The following is a 19557-nucleotide window of genomic DNA, read 5'->3' on the forward strand; positions in this document are numbered from 1 at the left end:
CTGTTGTCTAATAATTGATTATTTGTGGTCATTAATAATAAAGTGTCATGTGTCAGTACTACTGATCCTTTTTTTTTTGAGGAGAGTGCTAGAAGTTCATAAAATGTTACCACATTTACAATAAAATCTGATTTTTTTGTTGTTGTTGTATTAAACTGAAACTGCTCCGCTCGACGCTTCGTCCGTGCGTTCATTATGTGACATTTCCGACCGCCCCTGAACGCATCAGTCCCTGTGTGTGATGAGGAGGTGCTGCAGCTTCAGACGGACTTTATTCCGTCCTCGCGCTCTGTGAAGGTCGCAGCCACGCGCTTCTGTATTTGACAACGGGGACAAGATTTTCACCTGAAGGAATATTTGTTGTTTTTTTTGTTGTTGTTGTTTTCAGCTGACAGGACACGTCGAACATTTTGAAAAGAAAAAAGTTTGCAGTCATTTGAAAGTTGTTTTCTCATGTTACTGAAGGAGTCACTGGACCCGGGAGGAGACTTCAGGTGGATTTTCACGAGCAGAGACCGGACACTCTCTTCACAACAATTTCATTTAGTTTTCTGGACAGCTTTACCTCATTGTTAACGACTTTTGTAGCATATCTTATAATACGACTTTTGCTTCCTGTGGGGGAACACGCACTGCTTGCAAAAATGTTACAGGGTCGTTAAATTGATTAGAACGTGCAGCACCGGAGATGAACTTTCTCCGTAATGATTGCGCGAGCCTCACTGAATGATTGACAGCAGGCTCGACCTGTTGCACTTTGGACCTTTTGTGGATTTACTGCCTGGAGCTCCACTTGTTTTGTTTTTGTCATAAAAAAAGGCTGAAAAGTTGATTTTTTTTTTCTCTTGGAGAAGAATCAAATTTGGACATCATGCATCACGTTTTGTTCGATGAACTTATATGAAAAGCTCCAATTTGACTTTTCTTGTTTTATTGACTATAAATAAGTAATCTTGGTCATTTATATTCATGGCATCTACAGTGAGGCACGCGCGGCTCCTCCTGCTGCTCCTGCTGCTGTACTGGCCTCTTGGTCTCACCTCAGGAGCCTCCAAAGACCTGGTGTGTGAGCCCATAACTGTTCCCATGTGCAGGGGCATCGGCTACAACCTGACCTACATGCCTAACCAGTTCAACCACGACACCCAGGAGGAGGTAGGGCTGGAGGTGCACCAGTTCTGGCCCCTAGTCCGAATCCGCTGCTCCCCAGACCTGCTCTTCTTTCTGTGCAGCATGTACACCCCGATCTGCCTGCCGGACTACAGGAAGCCCCTGCCGCCGTGCCGCTCCGTGTGTGAACGGGCCAAGCGAGGATGCTCCCCTCTGATGAGCCAGTACGGATTCGAGTGGCCGGAGCGGATGAGCTGTGAACAGCTGCCCCAGCAGGGTGATGACGTCCTGTGCATGGAACAGAACAGCAGCGAGACCACCACCCTGGCTCCGCTGTTCCCCAAGCCTACTTCTAAAAGTCGGACCAGAACCCTGAGTGCTCCCCAGTGTGACAGGGAGTGCCACTGTCGAGATCCCCTTGTTCCCATCAAGAGGGAGTCCTACACTCTGTACGGCCAGGTACCGACCGGCCCCCTCCCCAATTGCGCCCAGCCCTGCCACCAGCCCTACTTCTCAACCGACGAACGCGCCTTCACCAGCTTCTGGATTGGACTATGGTCGGTGCTGTGCTTCGTCTCTACCCTGACCACCGTTGCCACCTTCCTCATTGACATGGAACGCTTCAAGTACCCCGAGAGACCCATCATCTTCCTGGCTACTTGCTACCTCTTTGTCTCTTTGGGGTACATCATCCGCCTGGTGGCCGGTCACGAGCGAGTGGCATGTGGCGGTAGCAGCAGTGTTTCCAGCGACCAGCTGCACATCCTCTACGACACCACCGGCCCCGCGCTCTGCACCCTCGTCTTCCTGTTGGTGTACTTCTTCGGCATGGCCAGCTCCATCTGGTGGGTGGTTCTGTCCTTCACCTGGTTCCTGGCTGCGGGGCTCAAGTGGGGCAGTGAGGCCATCGCGGGATACTCTCAGTACTTCCACCTCGCCGCCTGGCTCATCCCGAGCATCAAGACCATCGTGGTCCTGGCCCTCAGCTCTGTCGACGGGGACTCTGTGGCTGGAATCTGCTACGTGGGGAACCAGAGTTTGGAGAACCTGAGGGGATTCGTGCTCGCGCCTCTTGTGGTGTACCTCTTCACCGGCTCGCTTTTCCTACTGGCTGGATTTGTTTCTCTCTTCCGCATCAGGAGCATCATCAAGCAAGGTGGCACCAAAACGGACAAACTGGAGCGGCTGATGATCCGCATCGGGCTTTTCACGGTTCTGTACACCGTCCCTGCAACCATTGTGGTGGCCTGCTTGGTCTACGAGCAGCACTACCGGCCCGGTTGGGAGCGAGCCCTGGCCTGCATGTGTCCGTCCGAGCGTCAGCGTTTGGGCATAGGCCCGGACTACGCCGTGTTCATGCTCAAGTACTTCATGTGTTTAGTGGTGGGCATCACCTCAGGGGTCTGGATTTGGTCAGGAAAAACCCTGGAGTCCTGGAGGAGATTTGTAGCTCGATGCTGCCCCTGTTGGCCGCAGAAAGCCACTGCACCCCCATCCATGTACAGTGAAGTCAGTACTGCTTTAACTGGACATACTGGGACTGGGCTTTCATCAGGGATCTACCATAAAGCTGCTCCATCACATATATGAACTGACTGGCACCAGGAAATGTTGTAAAGTCTGTACAGTCGCCTCTCTGAACACTCAGTGATGAACTTAAATATCAAAACAACAAGAGTGTGAGTATGGACAAACATCTGCAGGACAACGTGCTCGTGTACCGCTCTGTGTTTTAAAGAATGATCATGAGCATAGGTAGAAAAATGCACCAAATAATCCAGAGTCTAAAAAAGGGAAAAAAACAACCTGGATAATAGGGATTTAAAATAAGAAGAATATTTATAAAAGAGCCTGACTTTTTGGGGAAACTGACTCCAATTATTGAAACATTACATTGAAACATATTACTGGAAAAAAAAGAACAATCTTCAAAACCTCAGAATAACACGGATCCATCAAGGAAATATCTTTTATCCTGAGCACTGAGAGAAAAAAAAAAGACATATTTATTGATGTATATAGTGTATGAATTTGCTGTAAAAATGAATAAATTAGGTGTAAAGTACTTGTACTTTTCAGTTTCCAAACAACCAATGTCACTGCCACAAGCTGGAGTAAGAAAAACCAATCTTGTGTGATTGTATAAACTTGTACATAAATGTGCCGTTTCATGTCAGTGTTTTTGACTTTGATATCAGGTGACTGCTGTGTGATCACAAAGTGAACATTTGTCTTTGTTTAGGTTCTTTAGACGTCAAAGTGAAACAGATTTATTTTTTATAACTGATAATATTATCTGTTGTCAGGCTGCATCACATTTAAAAACCACTAAAGTCTGTTTCAGAAGAGTGAATTTGTTCGGTCCATGTTGTTTGAACTAACAAGACTGATCAGGTTAAAGCTGCAGGAAGATGAATAAGAGTGGCTTTGACCCCTCCTGCTGGTGAACAGTGGACCTGCAGATCAGTGTTTCGACCACAGACCTTCACCTGGATCACATTTTGATCCAAAATTTGTATTTTATTAGAAAAGCTGGTAAGAGGGAAATGTTCCTTAAAAAAAAAAATCACATCATTATTTTTTAATTATTTCAATGTTGACAACTCGGTCCTCCCAGACACAACGTCAAAGGCCTTTGAAAAGGTCCCTGGACCTCACTTTGAGAACCTCTGCTTTATGTTTCCAGTACTTTCATACCATGGGCCCTGAACAGGCAGATGTTGGTAAATAATTTGTTAACATGATCAACAATTTCCATCTATAACTAAGAATTGAGGCAACATTAACTTCAATTTTTGGAGATGACACACAAACCATTTATGTCAGCGCTGCCTTCAAACACATCAGGATTTGTTACTTTTGAAATATTGCAAACTATTTTTTTTCTGTGGTTTGGCAGCTGATTGGACAAAAGAAGTGTTTTTAAATGTCAGCTTTGGACGTTTGTCACATTTTTTGACAATCAACCAGCATGAATGGGCATCTTGAAGGTCATTTTAAATCTTAGCAGCAGGGATCTGTGGTCTACTCTTCAACATGTAAACTTCACTGGACACTGACTTAAAGTACAAAAAGTCAAACTGTCTCAGAGTGAATTTAAAAGATAGAATGTGTTTAAAAATGTTTGACATGTTGTGATATGTAAAACATTGAGGCTTTTTATTTTGCTCCGTCTCCGTGCTGTGATGTTTTGATTCAATGTTGATGTCCAGCTGTGTTTCTAAAGACTTCTGCGTCTGCATGCTAGATGATACCTCTAATTTATTAGCCTGATTTGAGTGAGTGACTGTGATTGTGTGAGTGATGCAGAATGAAGTGTTGGTCAAAACTGGCATTTTAGTGATTTGTTTACATGTAACTCTGTTTTCATATTGATAGAACTCCTCAAAGGATATTAAAGTATTGTAGAGTTGGATCCATTTTGTGGAATTAAAACTGACCTGAGCCTGAGTGTTTGCCTTTTTTTTTTTTATGTTTATGTGCTTTTGTATGAAAGGACTTTTTTAATTTTTGGCTTCAACAGCTTTTTGTTCTATCTTCAATGGTGGAGGTGTACAGGAAGAAGGATCTGTGGTTTCCTTATTAAACTGTACTAAATAAGAAGAACATGTTCTTTCAATAGCTTCAGTTAAAATCTCCACTAAACAACAGTTGGGACTGTTTGGAAGCCTAAATATGACAACTCAAATGGCTCTAAAACAAGCTTCTTAGATCTTTGATAGTACCACCTTTTAAACTTCCAATAGTTTTACTGACCTGTGCTCCTCAAATGCACCCCCTGGTTCTTGATGCTCCATATGTAATAGCCTCACAGACCAGAATACAATGTAACAATACTCACTCACTCCTATTTATCTATTAGTAAAACGTAAATTATGATTTTGGAGAAATCTTTGCAAGTATTAAAGGCTGCAGGACAGTGAATAAAGTCGGAAACCAGGGAGAGAGGGAGGAATGACATGACAGTAAGAAGCAACAGGTCGAACCAGCGCCGGGGTTTAATGATTTTATTTTTTGGCTTTTTATGCCTTGATTGGAGAGACAGGACAGAGTACAGAGTAGAGAATTAGGCTGAGAGAGAGAGTTGGGAATGACATTCGGGATACAGGTCGGATTCAAACCGGGGGACGCCTGCTTCAAGGACTACTGCATCCGTACATGGTGGCACGCAAACTAGCTTGAATAGATATTTATGGGTAAAATATGAAAAGGTACCCCACGTAGCAGATATGACACCAGAGAGGTAACTAAAGGACGGCAATTCAAAGACAACATGTCAACATGTCAACGTCACCGTTTCATTTCAAAACTAAAAATCAACCCCGACACCACTTGGCATCTAACTGCAATGTGCAGCGCACAAAGGCCTCATGGTGGAGTGACGTTTTTCTGCTGCTGATCATCAGACACCTTACAAGGCCACACAGGTCAAACAAATAAGACAATTACCACAACGTTTCTTTGTTACATGATTAGTGTTTATTTAAAATATTCCATCTGCAAATATTTTTTTTTTTTTCTCAATTAAAAACAAGACAAATTTCACAGCTAGTAGCCTACATAGTAAGCAAAAAGGAGGGGAGTATCCATCAGTCTCTTTTCGATCTTCAGTGACTATGTAGTTTGTTCAAAAGCTCTGCTCAGGGCCTGGGACAAGCACGGACTTAGTAAATCAGTTTCAGGGCTCTTTGAGGCGAGGATGGCAGGATTTGAGGGACTAAATACTGAGGCCGAACCCTCATCTCAATACTATGGCAACCCAACTGCTGTACCCAGCCACTGAGTAGCAATACTGATCCAGAATCTGTAAATCACAGCTATCTGATGTGTACCTGAAAGTGAAACTGATCCCAGATTGGCACTCCTGATTAACTGCAGGCTGATGGTTTTGTTTACTTCACTCCTGTGGAATATTTATAGTTCAATACTTAATCTGAGACATGCTGTATGATCCATTCAAATTGAAAACGTCGAGATCATTCACTTAAAAATAGAATCCCATACTGCTGGAACTAACTGTAAACAAGTCTTTTTTTAATTCTCTCATTAGAAGGGGTGTCACAATTTGGATTTTCAATCAAAAGAAGGTGTTGCTTTTGGATCTTAGAATTAAAAAACGAGATCTGAGATTTATGCTCTTACCTACTTGCTTTGGTCTAAAGGAAAAACAAATATATATATTTTTTTAAACATGTGATTACCCACAGTGAAACATTTAAGGGCAAGTTCCCAAAAGTCAACAAAACGTATCAATGACCCTGCTTCCTGAAAGTCCCTGTAGTGGTAACATTTAGCCTTTTCGGTGGCTGAGTGATGAAAACTTCAAACCTTTGTTTGAAACAAGAACTCTACATTTTGTAGCTTATTCCACATGCACAGTACAGACGCCTGAATAAAAAAGGGAAACAATTTTTAAACCTAATCAAGTCATGACCTTAACATCAAGAGTCTAATTGAATCATGACACCCCCACTACAAGTTTACTCTGGGTTGAAACTCTAATTTACAAGGAACACGGTTTGTTTTTCGATCAGATGTGCCTCTTACAATAGGTTGATGAAATTCTAGATTTTCTTTGTCAACAAATCTCATGAGCCAATTCCCGATGTTTCCTCACCTTGCTCTTATTTTTGAGTAATCCCAGATTAACATTCCTATCAATGTGTGTGAATCCACTGCTAAAAATAGTCCCACAGAGATGTCTTTTCCCTCATTCGATGCCAAGCTTAATTACAGCAACTGCATCGGTTTATGAGAAGTGACTGAGCCACTTTAATTACCAAATGATAAATGTGTGAGCCATATTAAATATCTAACCCTTACGTAGCAACCAGTGGCTCTCTTTTAGGTACAGTGATTTTAGTCTTTTCATGAAATCTGGTGACAAAAGACAGAAAAATAGAATAAACTCCAGCCTCATCCTTTACGTCTGTGTGGAATAATTCAGATATATTTGCAAAAACAAAAAAACACATTAATATAATAATCCAAAGAGTAGCCCTCAGATAACTGCAATAGAGCAAATCCTATTCAACAGATTTTCTTGGAAAAAAAAGGGACAAGTAATAAATAATGACAGATTTGTAAAAACAATAGTTGCTGTGGTGAAGGGTTAACACCTGAATTTCAAGTTAAATTGGACAATCGCACAGCTCTACGGCCGTCATGCTGGTTACTGTTTGGGCAGTTCAAACAGTAAGAAGCATTTCCGGGCTCAATCCGACCTTACGGCTGTTTGGACTCCTGTGAGGGGGCGTTCTCTGTCCAGGACTGGCTGTGGGTTTCCTGTGCCCTCAGAGGGCAGTGGTCTGACCTATGACAGCACAGCGTTGGAGTGTCGTATACCTATCAGGTTGTCTGCGCTGAAGGATCGTCTCATAGCGGCTCGACTCAGGTCCTTGTACTTGTCCTCGCAAAGTCTTGAAATGGCCTGGGCGGAGAAACACAAAAAGTGATAAAAAAAACAGCTGATAGACAAAGTATGTTGATCATTGTACTCTGCAGAAAGGACTGAAATGTATCAAATCAGCTCTTGTTTCAATAAAATGGAAATTTCTCCAGCAGAGATAAACAATCTATAAACTCTAAACGCCTGTGAAAATGAAATATGCCTCCATGCAGACATCGGAGTGCAGCAGGCTCTTCCCCAGGTTTTAAATGATATAGAATCATCATGACACAAATTGAAAGTCTGAGACGGCAGGCTCACCTCCAGTTTCTGGGCTCGCTGGTTGTTAAGAGGCTCCAGAGGGAAATTGAGGTTGTTGTCGTCAGCCAGCTGCCGAAGATCGAAGTAGTACTTGGCATACACACTGGCTGGCACGTTGATATTAAACTGCAAAAGTTCCAGAAAGTGGCGCTCCATCTCATTCCTGTATGAAGAAAAAAAACACACAATGGTTATTCCAGAACTGTAGTTTAAGGTCCGATTATTGCAGAATGATAACATCCTGATCCTGTTTAAACCTCACAACCCCTCAACTGGGAACCTAAAGATTAACCAAAAACAGTAACATCTTTATTTCCTGGTGAATATTTGTTAAAGAAAAAGATGAAAAACATTGTTTATCATCTGGGATTTTTTAATTGTGTTTCTAGATTTGAACAATGGGAAGAGCTTTGAAGGAGGAATTACATCTCTTCCACAGGGATCTCTCTCTCTCTCTTTCACACACTTTTAGGTAATCAGACATGCAGAGTTAATCTTTTCCAGACTACAACCTCCATCATCATCATCGTCACCACAGCTAAGGGAGGTAGTCGCCACGGAGACAACATCTAGGATGCTTTGTTGGTCAGCAAAGGTGCTGAGAGTGAGCCTGAGTTTGAGTGTGTGTGATGTCTGGTCTCCCGGGGCAACTAATGGAGTGGGCGAGAGCCGGGGGCCATTATGTAGAGGCAGTGAGAGCACTTGAGACCCTCCCCTGCATTTCTCTCTCTCTCTCTCTCTCTCTCTCTCAGTCTGTTTCCCTCTCTACCCTCCATCCCTCCATCCAGACCCCACCCAGCTCACAAAGACACTTCAATGGCAGCAATGAAATCAGAGCAGAGAGAGTGCAGGTCAGACACATGAGAGAGGGAGAGGGAGGGGGGGGGAGAGATGGGGGCTCATAGACAGAGAATAAGCATGCAGGCAGTGAACGCACCTTTCCAAATCACAAAAAGCAGGGAGGCACTTTCAACCTCTTTTACACACAAACACAAGCAACACAAACCCACACACAGGAAAAGCAATCGAAAGAAATAAAGCCTGGGCGCTCTAAGTGCAGCCCGTGGCCTCTTCATCAGCCTGAGCCAAAGATGCTACTGCTTCCATCTCTCCCAGCACTTCCCTTATTCCCTCTGCTTTAAGTGCATCCTTGTTGTTTCATGTCTTTTATAAGAGGGGCAGAATGTGGTGACAATCTTGTGAGCTCTGTTGTGTTGCATAGAATCTGCTTTTTCAATATCCTAAGTATCTGGAGGTCAGGAAACCTGAATATTAGAGGTGAAGCTAATTGAATTTCACCTTCATTATAAGCTCTCTGTATTGATCATCTTGTACTTGAACCTGTCAATGCACAGACTCTGAAGTTACAGTTTAGCTGACTTTAGCGTTGCTGCTGTTCCTGCAGAGCAAAACCACATCATCAGCACAGATGCAACATGGTCAACAAACTGGACTTTCAAAACAAGCTGCAGAGATTACAGACATAGACCTGGGTTATAAATGAACTGGATGTTTCCCACCAATGCAAAGACCTCTCAACCCACAAAGGCCCTCAAGTTCAGTAGGCGTTTCTTTGAACCTTTGTTGTCTGTGTCTTTCTCTTCTCCAACTAAAAACAAGGCTTTAACGTGTGCCAAAGGTGGAGATCTCATCCTGCTGGCCACCAATTTCAAATTCAGATTCAAAGGTCATGTATTGAGATATGCAGCTATGTTTCAGAGTGTTTGAACCAAAAACCATCTAGAGAGGCAGAGGGGGCACTTAGTTTCCCTTATCTACTGATTTCAATGATGTTTGGATCAAGAGCAAGATCTTATTCTGATTCCTAAATTTGAAAGATTTGTATTGGGAGATTCTTCCAAGGTATAAGATATTACATATATCCTCAAAAATGTTGCCTGTCGGGGAATTGGTTGGTGCACGTGCCCCATGTAAGGAGGATGTAGTCCTCCAAGCAGGCGGACAGTTTTCTAATCCGACCTGTGGCTCTTTTCCCTGCATGTCATTCCCTGCTCTCTCTCCACTCGCTTTCTTTCTCCCTTCTTTCCGGCTCTATCCTTTCTCTCCAATGAAGACACAGTAAGAAAAAAAGATGTTGCCTGTCTATGTGATTGTATAAGACACACTAAGGGAAGGTTTCTAAACTCCATATCGTTTTCTCAAATATGACACTCAGTCCAAAGCATCTCCATTTACAATCGCCACAATCTTAATTTAAAATGAATGAAATCACAAAACTGTGGATTTCTTGCTCTCAAACAATATGCTAACCCACTACCAAGTATCACAAATTCTTGCAATGCCTCACACCACGGGAATCGACTTAGTCAGCAATCTTTGGACTGTACGTATAATTAACTCACATGTCCTCCACTGTGATGTCTTTGAGGATCTGGCAGTAGTCTACGTTCCACACAGCTTGGTCATCCCAGACTTTGGAGGCCAACAAGATGGCTCCCAGGACGATGCGCTTCCAGTTAGAGGGGCAGATATCAAGCTCAGCGTAGGTCAGCAGGCGTTCCAAGTACACCTTGACAAGGAAGGACATTCAGTTTTTATTGTGGAAGATAGTGTGACAGATTTCACGAGTTGATTTCTCAATAATTCCCTTCTTTGTTTCCTGTATACAACCAGAAACAACAGTCAGGTATATGTACAATGAGTACTTTCACCAACCTGAGATAAATCCCCTATGCATGTCCAAGTTGAACAAATATTTGACTGAGTCACTAATGTTCTATCCAATTTATGTAGCAGTGTTCTTTTCTTTTGGTGCCCTGTCTGAGGTGTATGCAATAGTTTTATTTCATTCACAGGTTCTTCAAAGTCAACAGTCGAATGCAGAATCTGCAGTGTGATCTTAACATACACACATAGCTATCAACTGTCATCTCTCAGGAGTTTACCGCCCCCTGGTGACCAGTTTATGGTAATACTGCTGCATCTTACTACATGAAACCTTGTTGTAACAACACACTACACACAGATTTGAAAACAGATCACAGCTAATGAAAGTGACATTGAACCAGCATAGGCCTCTAAACATTCTAACATAAATCACATTAATATACCAGAGTTTCTATAACTTATCATAAATTATCATTGAATTTAAAAGAATACATTGTTGTGATCTGGAGTGAACATGAGAGCACAATTAAGAGACAGACTTACTAGAGTGACAATGGCACATTCAGCAGTGAGCTGCGCGGCGCTGAACAGCGTTCTGACGAAGCGGTAGATCAGTTTGTGTTCTGGGTCAATGCGACAGTACTCGTCTGGCACTGGCTCTCTCTGTGAGGAAACAAACAGTTTACACACACACACACACCTGATGAAATAGCTTTAACTTAAAACATTTGAATGAATCTACTTGGTCTCTATGAGTTAAATTTACTAATAATGTTGAATTATTTCATTTTCCAGTGCTCTCCAGTCTGCAATATTTGATGAATCTGAGTGGTACTTTAAAAAACACGCACTTGAAATCTTGTATGCGTTTTCCTGAACTTTCCACCTTGACCAGATCAATATGTAACTCTGACGCCTAGTGTTTAAAATGGGTACAGCGATCCAAATTGAAAACTTTGGAGAGCGATATCTGCCCCCGCCTCCAGGTCGGCAGTAAAGCATCACTCCTAACTTATTAGAACAAAGAGTTCAACTGAACGGAAACCAAATCAAATAAAAATAACAAGAGGAGAGGATGATAAAGACAGAACAAGTTATTTTAGTGAATCAAATCGATTTTATCGTTGCATAACAGACACTGCCCTTGATGTTTGGCTGTTTGCAGTAGGCTCTTGTGTGTTGTCAACAAACATACTAGGCGTTGTGTTCAAGGCTGGAGTTAATGGAAGAATGCACAGCTGATTTATTAGTGGAATTTATATTTTCTTAATCCATTTATATAGAAACTGGACGATTTGTCTTTCAAATTAGAGCCCCGACAGACTGAAACAATCTGACCAATTCACTCCATTTCTTCTTTTCACCTCTTAAAGAAACCTCTCTTCAGTTAGATGACTATGGGTCAGTGTAGCTCTACATTTATTGAATATTAACTATTGTATGTATATTTGGATTTCGAGGTGGACTTGTGGGTGAGGGAATGTTTGTGTTGGGGAAGATTTCAGTGTATGTGTGATTGTTTCTGTTTGTGTAAGGAGCCCCTGGAAAACAAGATGTTATCCCTCATATAAATGTACTCATTTTAAATGAGTGACTGTTGCTGATTCGTGTAGACGCCCTCCTTTTTATACTCACTGATAAGGGGTGCAACTTCTCATCAAAAATGTCCAATGATTTGTCAGAATCCCTGAAGGACACAAAATATATTCATCAGTAAGCTTCTAAAATAGTTTCAGTAACATAATATGACACAGTATGTGGTGAAGATGTGATTCAAAATGCACACCTACCTGTTTTTGATGTGGTAGTATATTGCTAATGTGACACTGGAAAGAAAAACAAAGAAAAATGAGGGGAAAGAAAAACAGTTTTGATGCTTTTTTGTCTTTCTGCTTCAATGAAAAGAACATAAACAACGTATTAGTTTCTGTCATTAACTGTGTTTCAGACTAAATGCTGTGAAAAACAATTGACATATTTTAAGCAGGGAAGCCCCGTATTAAACACAGGGTCATAAACCTGATGCAATGTGTCCAGATTCAGTGAAATGATGTCATTACAGAGGAGTGTCCTGAATTAGGAGGACATCTGTGTCAGTCACGAGTCCATTGAGTATTACTTCAGGATTACCACGCTGTGACCCAAGCGGATTTTCTCTTGTGAAATGATAGACTTTTTTTGGACAACACAGTATTGTGTATGTTTATCATTCTGCGTGTGAAAGTCTCACCATTTGATTGTGCTTTTGAGGTTTGGCTGGCTGACCGTGTTGTCGTCTATAAAGATGGTGGAACAGGAGCTGTACTTCTTTGACAAAGGACCCGGAGATACCTTTAGACACAAAAAACCACAATCAAAACACTTGATTCAAGGACAGGAGATAGTCTTGAATGCTGCATTTCTTAGACTGGTTTCTAACTTCTACATTTTTCCTCAGTCACTCATACTTTTCTGGTATTTTAAAATAATCCAATGTTATTTTAACTCTCCCCCCTCCCCACTGACTGTAGGCAGAGGCAATCACAGATTGCAGGCAGGATTAGAAACTATGATGAAATCATCCATTTGACAGAAAAAGAGGGGGTAAAAAGGAAAGGAAAGGCCCAAATATGGTAACAAGCCCCAAACCACATTAATGAGATGTCAGCTACATGTTGATGTTTGTGCTTGTCGTCTATGATGATATACTTGCTTCCATTTAACTTTTACCACTTAGTTTTAATCAAGGGTTTTAGTGCTCAATTATATCAATGAAAGATTAACCAGGACTACATTTTGACATTCCTGTTTTAATACACAAATTAGCTACATAAAAAGGCATAAATTCAAACACCAAGTGCCAACAATCAGAGGCATATTAGTATCTTTAAAACCCTGTTCAGCTGCAGCGTAAACTCGCCTCCAGGTCAAGAAAAACAGAACAGCTTAGCACTTCAATCAGATTTATGAGCCATACTGAGATTGTGACACTTACGTGACTGATATGATTTATGTGGTTGCTTTTCCTCTTGTCTCGTACTGCAAAGGAAGAGAGATGTTTAGCAAACCAGCTAGAAGCAGGGATCAGCGTTCAGTTCATACTGTGATGCATCATTTTAAAGAAGTTAACACTCAGAACCCAAAGCAGTGTTTCATGTGAAAAGGTTTCCTTTGGTGCAGCTAAAAATACTCTTACAGCAGTCTGGTTATAATCAGTTATAGACTCTGTTGTTAGAGGTGCCTGTTTTTTCACTAATATTAAATCATGTAGAGCAGAATTAACACATCCAAGTCCTGAAAATGTATCTGTTCCAATATTTAAAAATCATGTGATATGAATGTGTCTTCTCTCCTATGTAAGACTACTGATGTGAATCACAGCTGTGTGCCTGTGTTTGTGTGTGTCATGTTAGGATTGCTCACCGTCTGTCTGGGACTTGCTAAGGAAGATGGTACTTGCCCGGGCATGGTCTGACGGGTTGGACTCCAAGGCCAGCTCTGATGATAATTTAAAAAAAAAAAAAAAAAAGAGTAAATAAGTCAGTAATAAAAGACAAATAAAAACAAAAGGCACTTTGTATGTTACACTCTCACTCCTGAGTGATAAAACGAGAAAGAGAAAACTGGAAACCATCAGCTGACACATTATTCAAACACACTTTTAGAGCACCAAGTAAAGTGTAATCTGTGAAATGTGAGATAGTGGATTTATGCAAGAACCAATGTCACTCAAAAAAGACCTAAAGATGTACACAGGAAGTAAAGGGGGCTGCAGTACCAATTTGACAGAGCAATAACAGATAACTATATTACCTTGCAAACATATATCGTAAGATGTATTCAATCTTAACTCCTGTATTGAGATAATTATCATATGATGGGATTCCTGTCAATACACATCCATTCTAGAGAAGGAGATATAGAGTTTGTCTTGTTGACTCTCAAGAGAGTAGAAGACTAACTAATTGTAGGAATATTTATAGATAGGACTGTAAGTTCAAGCCATGTGTCCAAGATAGGACTGAAGCTGTTTTCATGCATGCCAAAAACTCAAGAAATATCCCAAATTTTCGAGGGGATCTGCATGTGTTAATGATAATGGCTTTTCTTGTGAAGTCAGGTGACATGATGGCAGCAGGAAACATTCAGAAAACTTCACTGCCAACATGCATGCAGGACCATTATACCACACAACCAGTAAGATCTTCGTGCACGTAATGAAGCTGCTTAATACCCTTTTCTGCTTGCTGGCATGTTCTGTTCCCCTCCTTCATTGAAGATATGAAGCGTCCAATTACATGTAGAATTGATAAAAAGGGCAAAAGCTGACATTATAGTTTGAGTCTCTGAAACGTCATCTCCTAGCTTGGTTTCCGCAGCATTTTTTTTTATTTTTGACATCCTACCACCTGAGACCCTCCTACTGTCACACAGGGAAAACTATGCTGCAAGGGACCAACATGAATAAGAAACTCAGGAAGTTGGGGAGGCTTTCCTCTAGACATTTTCAGGAGTTTCAATGTGAAAACAGCTTAAAAGTGAAATTTACCATTACACAAAGACTGAACTGGTCTACATACTATTCTGAGAATTGTGTTCTTGATCTAAACCAGCGCAGACTGCACATTACATAAAGGACCGGGGATTAGGCAATGGCTGCATTTGTGAAGTGAAGACAGCGAGAAGAGACACAAGGAATGTAGAAAGGACTGCTGCACTGATTCTGAGCCTCACCCCGCCAACAGCTGGTCTCACCAAGCTGCACTCACACACTGATGACTGTCGCAAAACAACATGGATGGAATGAACACTGACTGTGCATGTCAGTAAGTCAATGAGGAGCGGTGACACTTGCAACTGAAAGTACAAAACTGTGCTTGGGCCTTCATCGCAGAGAAATATCTGAGATGCCTTCCCAATCAGGGGTCTGTATCACAGCATGGAGCACAGCATGAGAAGGAAAACTTTGACGGAGGGGGTCTGAAGAATCCACACTTTTGGCAGGTTTATTTACATTTTAAGTTCACTGTGTAACACAAGATACAGTTTGATTGATATTTGTCTATTTATATGTGATTTCTTCCCCACCTTGCGTAAAACAAACCTGGAAATAAAAATAATATACAAGTGCTTGGTTAAAGCGCTAATATCTGAGGGGGTTGAAGTGGCGCCAAGGAGATAAGGGGTTTGTTTTTTTTGTTAATGTCTGACCCGGTAATGTGATACCAGCGTGTTCGAAATGAAGCAGTCCCCAACTAAAGAGTGCCAAGAATGTCACCATCATCCTCCACATCATCAGGCACTGCTGGCAGAGGGATGGGATGACAATGAACACGTCTGACGACTTGGCATTAGGGTGTCTGTCTGTATATTTATCTGCAGTCATGAAAGACAATACATCACCAAGTTATATGTTACATTAAAGATTGATTGGGTTGTAAATCCATAACAGTGGAGGGCAAAGTTGTGTCAACAGATATCATCGTCTGATATTATTTAAAACATAGAATCAGGTATTAGCCAATACACCTGATTTACTAGTATTATTTATTATCCTTGGTTAAAAAATAAACTTGTCATGGGAAAAAAAATATTTTACTATTACAGTAGCTTGGACAATGTATGCCAGACTGGTAAGTCAAGTCAACTTTATTAATATAGCACATTTATAACAGCCAAGGCGGACCAAAGTGCTTTACAGTAAATCAGGCAAAATGCATTACATCCAAAACATCATAAAGACACGTAAAAGCAAAAATTAAAAGTAAATGAAAACACAAAACAATAGTAAAAGTTCTAGTAGACACTGCTGCTGGTATAAAAAAAATCAACTAGAGGTAAAAGCCAAGGAAAAGAAATGGGTTTTTAAAAATGACTTACTGCTGCTCAGTTGTGGAAGCAGATCTTATATTAAATGGTAATTTATTTAGTTATTAAGTGTCGGAGCTGCAACAGAAAAGGCTCGATCGCCCCTAGTTTTGAGCCTTGTTTTGGGCACGTCCAGGAGCAGCTGGTTGGAGGACCTTAGCGCTCTGGATGGAGCATGAACATGTAGTAGTTGACTTAGGTAATGAGGTGTTGAGCCATTTAATGATTTAAAAGCCAGAAGTAAAATTTTAAAATCAATCCTGTAGCGAACAGGAAGCCAGTGGAGAGAACGGAGCATGGTTATGTGGTCCCTCTTTTTCTGTGCCTGTTAGGAGGCGAGCAGCTGCATTTCAACTAACTACTATTCAAAGTAGTAGTTAAGTTAAGAATAACTTTGTGGAAAAAATCCTCTGGACAAGGAATTGTTAATTATTTCTAACTTAATTTGAACAAAAGAAAGTAAAAATAATGCACTGTCTGTATTTTTCTGTTCAGCAATTGGTTTAATCTGACCCATGACATCATACCCATGTAAAGTAAGTAGTACTGGTTGTTGCCACTGGTATGGGATAGGTACTGTTTCTGCAACTTTGCAAAATCAGATGTCAATATAGCAATCAGAAAGGATATGCACTGCACATGTTAAATTTACAAATTATCCCAGCACTCAAGTTCACATAATTTGGCTGTCTACTCGCCGTTATATTGCATAGTTTCAGCTTATTATATGTCTACACGAGGGATGGGCAACTTCGGTCACAGCAAGGGCCACATTCATTTAATTCTCACCGGCAGGGGGCCAAATTGTAGTATACAAAAACGATTACACTCAATTATGCCTCAAATTTAACTCAACATGTACCAGTGATCAAATATTATTATGGACATATTTCTGGTTTTCATGATTTCATGGCTGATTTTGTCATGTTTTCTTCATGTTTCAAATTACTTGATATGTAAAAACTGACTTGAGGGCCACGTTGAGAGTTGATGGGAGCCGCATGTGGTCCCCGGGGCCGCCAGTTGCCCACCCCTGATCTACACTCATGCACTTTAACTTACTGTCCATTTACAACTCTGTTTTTGCACATTTACATTAAATCTATCAATACTATGAATACTTCCATGTTCAATCTTCCTATTTAAGACTAGTAATGCTTAGTTAAATCCTGGTTGCATATATTCACATAGTTTTCTTAGTTTTGATATTTTTTTGTGCTTATTTACTTTGTATTTGATAATATATTGTGTTTTTTTACTCATATTGTGTGTTGGATAAACTGCTGCTGTAACGCCACAATTTCCCAGTTTGGGATCAATAAAGTAATTATATTATATTATATTATATAAACGGTAGTTCTAGTTGAGTGATACTGTATACTAAATAGATTTGTGTTCTTGGGGGTCATATGGAGGATAACTACTGAGGTGTCTGCATTAACATCAAAACGACCCTCCCTATAAACAAACAATAAGGGTGTGACTCTGCACGAATACAATAAAGAAAAAAAACAAGTTTAAGCCATTTACGCAATGCAATTCTGACGTACCATCGGGGACCTCTCTGTCGCTGATGTGCTGCAGGTAGGGCACGGTGTTATCATCGCTCACTTCGGTGCTGGTCTGGAACTCCTCCAGCCGCTCTGCCGGTTGTCTCGACGGCAGCTTGGGGCTCGACTCGGGGGACACGCAGCATGACACCGTATTCCCCATTCCCAAAAAAAAAAAGCTATCACACTGTAGCAGCCAAATCTCAAGTAGTGCCAACAAAAATATATAATTGTAGCTTCAGCTAAAGTTCGCTTCCCTCAAACCTCATTAACATCACCAGGCTGCGGTCAGTATTAGCACAACACTAAAAGGCTAAACCGCCGCTGTCCACCTTCTCCCAGGAGCCGCATTCCTGTCCATTTGAGGGAAGCAGTCGAACAAGAGTAAGCCAAATAGGCTCAACCTCTTGTTAGATTTGAAATAATTGCGTTATTTTTTGCAATAACGAGGCGTTTTTACTGAGATACCGGCGGCTGCCTTCTCGTTCATTCATTCAAAAAATCCTGGAGTTCCGCTAACTAGCACCGTTCAGAGCTAGGTGGCTATGCAGTTAGCACGTCTCATAACTTTATTTCTGCTCGATATTAATTCAATTTTTGGCTGTCGGGTTAATTCAACGGACTGTAGAAAATACAAATGTCAAGATTTTAAATCGAGAAATAAGGGCAAATACGTTCCGCGAGACTTTCCAAACAATCCCATAGACGTCTTCGTACACTCGGATGGGTGTTGCTGCCAAATCTAGCCCGAGGCTTCTGCGGCCTCCAGGAAGAATCCCAAGGTTTAAAGGGGTGGGGGGGAAGAAATCCCAAGTCTGTAAACCGGAATTTCTCAGTCAGAACAAGTTGGCGAGGCCTTGTCTCTTTTCCTTATAAGTCAGCCCACCCCTAGAAGTTAGTCCGGACTCCCCCCCATCAGTGCTTCCACCCCCGTCAATTCGTGCTGGACGTCGTCCCAGCCACAGCCGCCATCTGTTGCCGGATCTCACAAACGGTACTACTTGGGAAAAAGGATATACTGTGGACCCGCCCCTTCTGAAATTCCATTCACTCCTATTGGCTAAGACTTCAAAACAGTTCATTATACAGCCGCACATTGGTTGACAGAGCTGTCTGTTGAGGGCGATTTAAACCGATGAAATGTATTTACAACGCTACTATTTTGGTATCGTCCCGGTTCCACACCCTTTTTTGACAGTGAAATCTGAAGGCCATCCTCTATTGCATTATCCACCTGTCAATCAACGCATCCCTCCTCATGCAAGCAAAGGAAGAGGGAGTGAAAGGTTTAAGAAATTACTTATCAACAAATATATTCCATATTTTGGAAAATTCTCAAATATTTCATATTCAATATTCATGATATTGGTCCATTACAAACAGACCACAATTATTTATTTTATTTCAAATACAGTTTTCACAAGTATTCATCCTGGAACTGTAGTAAAATCAATTTCGGAATAGATGTAATAAGCAACTAAAAACTCTGAATACATTATCTCAAGTCCAATACTTAGGTGTAATATTGAGGTTTTCTGGGGATCGTAATGGGCTTTTAACTTAAATATATCCTCATTTTACAAAATGTATTTAATGGAGGACCAAGTTTGAAATAGTTATAGTGCATTCCTTACATTTTGTAAGTAGTACAGCTAATTTGCAAATACAGATTTAAAAAACAAAACATACACTCAATTTAAATAATATGACGGA

The 19557-nt window shown here is 41.2% G+C and overlaps 2 protein-coding genes across 2 annotated transcripts; one reads left to right on the forward strand and one right to left on the reverse strand.

The window, feature by feature from the left end:
- Positions 1-261: 261 nt before the first annotated feature.
- On the forward strand, positions 262-4560 carry fzd5 (frizzled class receptor 5). The gene has a single exon (XM_020633924.3). It carries the CDS (start codon positions 970-972, stop codon positions 2698-2700), a length of 1731 nt encoding a protein of 576 aa, XP_020489580.1. The 5' UTR covers positions 262-969; the 3' UTR covers positions 2701-4560.
- Positions 4561-5566: 1006 nt separating this feature from the next.
- ccnyl1 (cyclin Y-like 1) lies at positions 5567-18831 on the reverse strand. The gene is made up of 10 exons (XM_020633926.3): positions 17845-18831; positions 13850-13924; positions 13422-13465; positions 12678-12778; positions 12238-12273; positions 12083-12134; positions 10991-11110; positions 10183-10349; positions 7820-7982; positions 5567-7540 (listed from the first exon to the last, which is right to left on the reverse strand). The coding sequence occupies exons 1-10, from the start codon at positions 18005-18007 to the stop codon at positions 7424-7426; spliced, it is 1038 nt and encodes a 345-aa protein (XP_020489582.1). The 5' UTR covers positions 18008-18831; the 3' UTR covers positions 5567-7423.
- Positions 18832-19557: the final 726 nt, after the last annotated feature.

This window comes from Labrus bergylta, chromosome 13, assembly GCF_963930695.1.
Source record: "Labrus bergylta chromosome 13, fLabBer1.1, whole genome shotgun sequence".
NCBI classification, from domain to species: domain Eukaryota; kingdom Metazoa; phylum Chordata; class Actinopteri; order Labriformes; family Labridae; genus Labrus; species Labrus bergylta.

Coding starts and splice junctions, on each gene's coding strand:
- fzd5 (XM_020633924.3), top strand. CDS start 970: ATGGCATCTACAGTGAGGCACGCGCGGCTCCTCCTGCTGCTCCTGCTG.
- ccnyl1 (XM_020633926.3), bottom strand. CDS start 18,007: ATGGGGAATACGGTGTCATGCTGCGTGTCCCCCGAGTCGAGCCCCAAG. Junction 11,111..12,082: donor AGAAGTTGCACCCCTTATCA/GTGAGTATAAAA, acceptor GTTTCCTCACAG/AGAGAGCCAGTGCCAGACGA. Junction 7,541..7,819: donor AGCGAGCCCAGAAACTGGAG/GTGAGCCTGCCG, acceptor TTCTCCGCCCAG/GCCATTTCAAGACTTTGCGA.